The 6,430-nt window shown below is 39.8% G+C and overlaps 1 protein-coding gene across 1 annotated transcript; it reads left to right on the forward strand.

Annotated features, from left to right (window-relative positions):
* The first annotated feature begins 899 nt into the window (after window positions 1-899).
* LOC138885142 (uncharacterized) lies at window positions 900-1,421 on the forward strand. The gene has a single exon (XM_070166045.1). It carries the CDS (start codon window positions 900-902, stop codon window positions 1,419-1,421), a length of 522 nt encoding a protein of 173 aa, XP_070022146.1.
* Window positions 1,422-6,430: the final 5,009 nt, after the last annotated feature.

Raw genomic sequence — 6,430 nt, forward strand, 5'->3', positions numbered from 1 at the left:
CTATCTATCTGTATTGGATGGAGCCTTCGGATGTGTTCTAGGACAACATGACAAGATAGGGAAGAATGAGCAAGCCATATACTACCGAAGTAAGAAATTCACACCTTACGAAGCACGATATTCTCTACTAGAATGCACTTGTTGTGCTTTGACCTGGACGACCCAGAAGCTGAGGCATTACTTCTATGCCTATACCACATACCTCATATCCAGAATTGATCCTTTTGAAGTACATATTTAAGAAACCCATGTCAACTAGGAAGTTAGCCAAATGGCAGATACTGTTGAGTGAGTTTGATATTGTCTACGTAACCCAAAAGGGGGTCAAAGGACAAGCATTGGCAGACTATCTTGCTGAAAATCCGGTGGGAGGAGAATACGAACCCCTAAAAACGTATTTTCCTAATGAAGAGGTGTCATTCGTGGGAGAGGATTTTACCGAAGCATACGACGGTTGGAGGATGTTCTTCGACGGAACTGCAAATTTCAAAGGAGTAGGCATCAAAGCAGTTTTGGTATTAGAAATAGGTCAACATTATCCAGTATCTGCTAAACTCAGATTTCCCTGCACCAACAACATAGAGGAGTATGAAGCCTGCATACTGGGACTCAACATGGCAATCAACATGAATATTCAGGAGTTGCTGGTAATCAGTGATTCAGATTTGCCTATGCATTAGGTACAAGGAGAGTAGGCCACCAAGAATTCCAAGATATTGCCGTATCTGCACCATGTACAGGAATTGAGAAAGAGGTTCGCGAAGATAGAGTTCCAGCATGTGCCTAGAATTACGAATGAGTTTGTTGATACATTAGCCATCATCCATGATACAACACCTAGATAAGAACTTCATTGATCCTATCCTAGTGAGAATGGAGCCGTAGACCTTAGACCTTAGATGAATGGAGCCGTAGAAGCCGCCAACAAATACATCAAGAAGATACTAAGGAAGATGGTAGAAAACCACAAGCAATGGAACGAGAAGCTACGCTTTGATTTGTTGGGGTACCGCACTACAGTTCACACATCAACCGGGGCAACTCTTTACATGCTAGTTTATGGTACCGAAGCTGTCATCCCACCCGAGGTAGAGATCCCTTCTTTAAGGATCATACAAGAAGTCGAACTCAGCGATGAAGAATGGATAAGGAGCCACTATGAACAATTAGCCCTTATAGATGGAAAAAGGATGAACACAGTATGTCATTGTCAGCTTTACCAGAATAGAATGTCTAGAGCTTTCAACAAAACGGGCAAACCAAGACAGTTTGCGCCAGGACAACTGGTACTGAAAAAGATCTTCCCACATCAAGATAAAGCCAAAGGGAAATTCTCTCCCAACTGGCAAGGTCCTTATATGGTTCACAGGGTGCTAAAAGGAGGTGAGCTCATACTTGTAGAAATGGACGGAGAAGTCTAGCCAAAACCAATTAATTGAGACGCAATCAAGAGATACTATGCATAGACTATTTACATTTCCTCTTTCCAGTTTTTTCTTTCTTCCTTTTTAAAACCCTTTTCAAAGGTGAATACCGTACAATTTCAAGAATCTATTGAACCATTAATTAACAGCTAAAAAAGATGGAGGAAAATGGTATAGCAAGTGATGTAGCTCAAGCTATTGTGGATGCCCTTGATTGGAACTCTTCTCCTGATGCCCGTAAAGCCGCTTATTCCTATTTAGAATCCAAGTTGTTGAAGCTCTAATTGGAGTTGTCTTGCTGTGATTGTTGTTTGTTGTGGACGGGAAATTGCTGCTGAGCTTCGTTTCGCTATTCCTTCGTTTCTTTTAAAATACAAGGTAGGTACACTTCTAATTTTCTGATTGTTGCTAGTTTCGAATGAATAAAATACTGATTTGATTTGACTCCAGTTTTTCCATGTCATTTTTTTAAATCTATTGCTTCACTTTGGACAAGCATATAAAATTGTGAATCTTCTTGGTTTAGACATGTCGGATTGTAGTTCGATATGACTCTATTATCACTGATTTGATATTTGATTGGTTGAAATATTAGTATTTAATTGCTTTGAGTTTACATATGAATAAGGAGCCTACTTGATTTGAACTTTTCTGCTTGAGGCTGTCCCAGTATATTTGTTGAAAAGATCTGTTCATGTCACTTATTCCAATTTCTGTTCCCGGGACACATGAAGATGTTCATCTTTTTTCTTCGCGTCTGAATTAAAAGGAACATGTGCTTTCTTCACCTGACAAAAGGCGTCTAAGTACTTGCATATTTGGTGATTACCATTTGAACGGTTGCTTCATGTTATAATATATATTTGGTAGCATTGTTAATTAAATGTATTTATCTTAGGCATGTGTGGTAGAGTTCTTTGAGCTTTTTTTGTTGGAAAAAATAAAAAATAAAAAATAAAATTGATGTGGAAATCAAGTGGAACACGAATACACCTAACTAATTGACATGGCTTTTTTTTTTCTTCCTTTCAAAATGTGTTGAAAAATTCACACTCCATACATTAATGCATCCTAGATTTGTCTTTTCTCCATAGGATTAGTATGCTTTTCTTCCCTAATAAGTCAAGTCCATAAGTCAGAGCCCTCACAACAATCCCAAATTGGCTATGAATCACAAATTTGAACACCGTAGCATGCTTTAAGCGCGGTTAATAAACCATCGTGATTATGGTTACGGTTCCCGTGACATAATTACGATGCTTAATTTTCCAAATTCGGGTGTGCATTTCATGTGAACCAATTATAACAACTTCGAAATAATAATAAAATAAATGTATCGCGAATTGTGGGTGCATTTCATGTAGCGTGATTTGTGGTGTGTTCCAAAACGGCAAGTGTACGACAATCATAACTTGTTCAAGAAATAATTCCATAAATCCTAAAAAAGCAGTTATGAAGCTAAAAATGCACACTAGGTTTAAAACATGTAATAAATCAAATAATTAGGCCAATTATTAATAGTTTAAGCGACCGTGCTAGAACCATGGAACACGAAAATGCCTAACACCTTCTTCCGGGTTAACAAAATTCCTTACCTAGATTTTCTGATTTATCAAACTTTTAAATGAAGTCAAGTTTCCTTGATTTGGGATTTAAAATAAACTGGTGACTTGTGATACCAAATAAACTATGACAATCCGGCCAGTCGTCTCATGAGTTATCACTCTGTTTCCCCCATTTTTTGCTTCTTACTGCTTTGTCTATGGGTTCAATGTGTGATCGGGTTGGTTGGCTCGAGTTCGGAAAGGATTTGGTAAGGTTTGAGACACTTAGTCTCTTTTGAAGAAAGCTTAAGTTGGAAAAGTCAACCGGATGTTGACTTATGTGTTAGAGGGATCGGATGTGAGTTCTGATGGTTCGTTTTGCTTCAGGAGGTGATTTGGGACTTAGGAGCATGATCAGAATGCGTTTTGGAGGTTCGGAGTAGATTTAGGCTTGAATTGGCGAAGTTGATATTTTGGCGATTTCCGGTTGGTAGGTGAGATTTTTTATAGAGGTTGGAATGGAATTCCGAGAGTTGCAGTAGTTCTGTTGTGTCATTTGGGATGTGTGCACAAAATTTTAGGTCATTCGGACGTGGTTTGGTTGGGGTTTTGATAAAAGCAGAATTCGAAAGATTTTGAAAACTTAGGCTTGAATCCGATGTGTTTTGGTTAACTTAATGTTGTTTGAGGCATTTTGAAGGTTGGTATAAGTTTGAATAAGGTTTTGGGATATGTTGGTGTGTTTGGTTGAGGTCCTGGGGGCCTCGGGGTTATTTCAGATGGTTGACGGGGAGTTTGAGAAATTGTTGTAGCTGCAGATTTTGGTGCTTTTGGTATTCTGCACATGCGGATTGGGGACCGCAGATGCGACTCCACATATGTGAAAAAGGTGTCGCAGAAGCGGAATTTGGTAAGATGGCAGGAAACTGCAGAAGCGGTTAGAGGAATCGCAGCTGTGATACCGCAGATGCGGGAATGGCACCGCAGATGCGGAAAGTGGTGAGTTAAGTGAAAAAACCGCAGAAGCGGTTGGTTGGCCGCAAATGCGGTACCGCAGAAGCGGAAATTGGGCCACAGATGTGAAAATGCCTGGGCAGAAGGTATAAATTGTGTCCTTCGCGATTTTGAGCCATTTTCACCATTTCTAATTCGGCTTGAGAGCTTTTTGGATGATTTAGAAGAGGGATTTCAAGGGAACTTCATTGAGGTAAGGAATTTGAACCTAAAAACTCATTCCTATGCTATTATTTCACAGATTAGAGCTATAATTAATGGAATTTAAGGGCTAAAATTGGGGAAACTAGGGCTTGAAAACTTAGACCTTTGATTGAGGATTTGAAGGACCATTTGAGGTTGGATTTCAGAACTTTTAATATATATGAACTAATGGGGAGATAAGGATTCCGTTGATGTAAAAATTATCAAATTCCGAGACGTGGGCCCGAGGGTCGGATTTTGCTAATTTCGGGATTTATGTTGTAAATTGATTATTTCCGCTTGGGCTTCGTTCCCTTAGCATATTTTGACGTCCTCATTCTGATTTTGGATAGATTCGATGCGAGTGGAGGCCGATTCGAGGGGCAAAGGCATTGCGAGCTAGAGATTTGACCGGTCCGAGGTGAGTAATGATTGTAAATGATGTTCTGAGGGTTTGAAAGCCCGGATTTGCACATCATAGTGCTATATTGAGGTGATGCACACGCTTGATAATGAGCGTGGGGTTGTGCACTGTTTGGGATTGTGACTTAGTCCATCCCAAATGACTATTTTACCGCGTATTTGACTGAAATCTATTTGCTATCATCATGATTTGGATTGAATGCCATATTTGGGCCTTGTGCCAACTATTTGAACCATTCGGGGATTTTTACTGGTATTTCCACACTGTTTTGACTTTATACTTGAACTCGGTGATGTTATATTTCACTATTTTTCGTACTCAACCATATTTACTTTGTTCTAACACTTACATGATCTTTTAAATGATATTTTTGGGCTGAGAATTATGTTTTACTATTGCCCGAGTGGCTTGTGAGGATTTTGACCGAGTAAGGCCGAGGGCCTATGTTGTGAGGAAACATTTGATACTAATTATGAGGCCAAGGTCCTGAGATATGTACGCCACGAGATGGCTTGATTGATATGAGGTCGAGGGCCTAGTGATGATGCCACGATGTGGCTTGATATTGCGCTTGGGTCGTAAGGGGCCCCTCTAGGAGTCTGTACACCCCCCAGTGAGCGCAGGTACCTATTGTGATGTGATATTGAGCACGAGGGGCTGGTAATGTTCTATGTGATTGCCCGAGGGGCTGGTATTGTTCTGAGATATTGCCCGAGGGGCAGATTTGTTGATATTGTGCCCGAGGTGCGAACCTTTATGTGTTTATCCTTTTCTTAATTTTCTGTCAAATTACCTGCTTAATTGTTGAAAAAGGCTTTTCAAGAAGTAAATTTTGAGTTAAAGGATTTACCTATCTTTCACTGGTTTACTGTTTTAAATGGTTTTACTGCTTCATTATAGCATGCTTTGTGCCTTACGCGATTTCCTGCTTTCAGTCTTTATTTATGATTATTACTCACTGAGTTGGAGTACTCACTTTACTACCTGCACCCTGTGTGCAGATTCAGGCATATCTGATCCCGCGTTCGAGTGTTGATCATTTTGGCTCAGGCAGATCCGAGGAGTCTCTAGGTAGCTGTTGGCGTTCACAGCCCGGAGCTCTTCCCTATCTTACTTCTTCATGTTCTTAGTTTCTGTATTAAACTCTGTAGTTTGATTTGGAGTATTCCGGATTGTTTAGATGCTCATGACTAGTGACACCTCGGTATCGGGCTGTGTTGGGTTATTTTCCGCGAATTATGCTATTATCTGTTAACTTTGGATTATCTTATCACGCTTTAGATTTATTTGTTATGGTTTAACTGTTAATAATTGGATATGGGAAGTGGCGGCTAGCTTTATCTTCACGAGAGGCGCCATCACGATCGGGTTCGGGTTTAGGGTCGTGACATAAACTATTCCAAGTGGCGGTTTTGAAAAATAAATTAAATAATCCCATTTCGATTAATGTGACTTAAATTGGAAAAATTCCCTCATATTCGCCCTTCGAGTGTAAAAAAGGAGGTGTGAGAGCTCTGGTGACTCTGCTGGGGATAAGAATCCAGAATCTCTGGTTCAGGGTTCAGGTGTATCCATTTGACTTTGGGGACTCAACACAGGGGTTGGGTCCGTCTAGGACAGGTGTACCCAAATTAAAAAGACCATCTTGATGCATCTTACGTGCTACTTGTGCATCTGTTTGTTTCATCTTGCATGTTGACCGGCTTCTAGAATAGGGAAAGAAAATAAAAAAATCAAAAAAAAGTGAGAAGTAGGTATTTAGAAAATTCTGAAACTCTGTCGAAATTCTGAAAAAAGAAAAGTCATTTGAAAATGAGCCAAAATTTTCAAGTGTCATATTT

This window comes from Nicotiana sylvestris, chromosome 2, assembly GCF_000393655.2.
Source record: "Nicotiana sylvestris chromosome 2, ASM39365v2, whole genome shotgun sequence".
In the NCBI taxonomy this organism is placed as follows: Eukaryota; Viridiplantae; Streptophyta; class Magnoliopsida; order Solanales; family Solanaceae; genus Nicotiana; species Nicotiana sylvestris.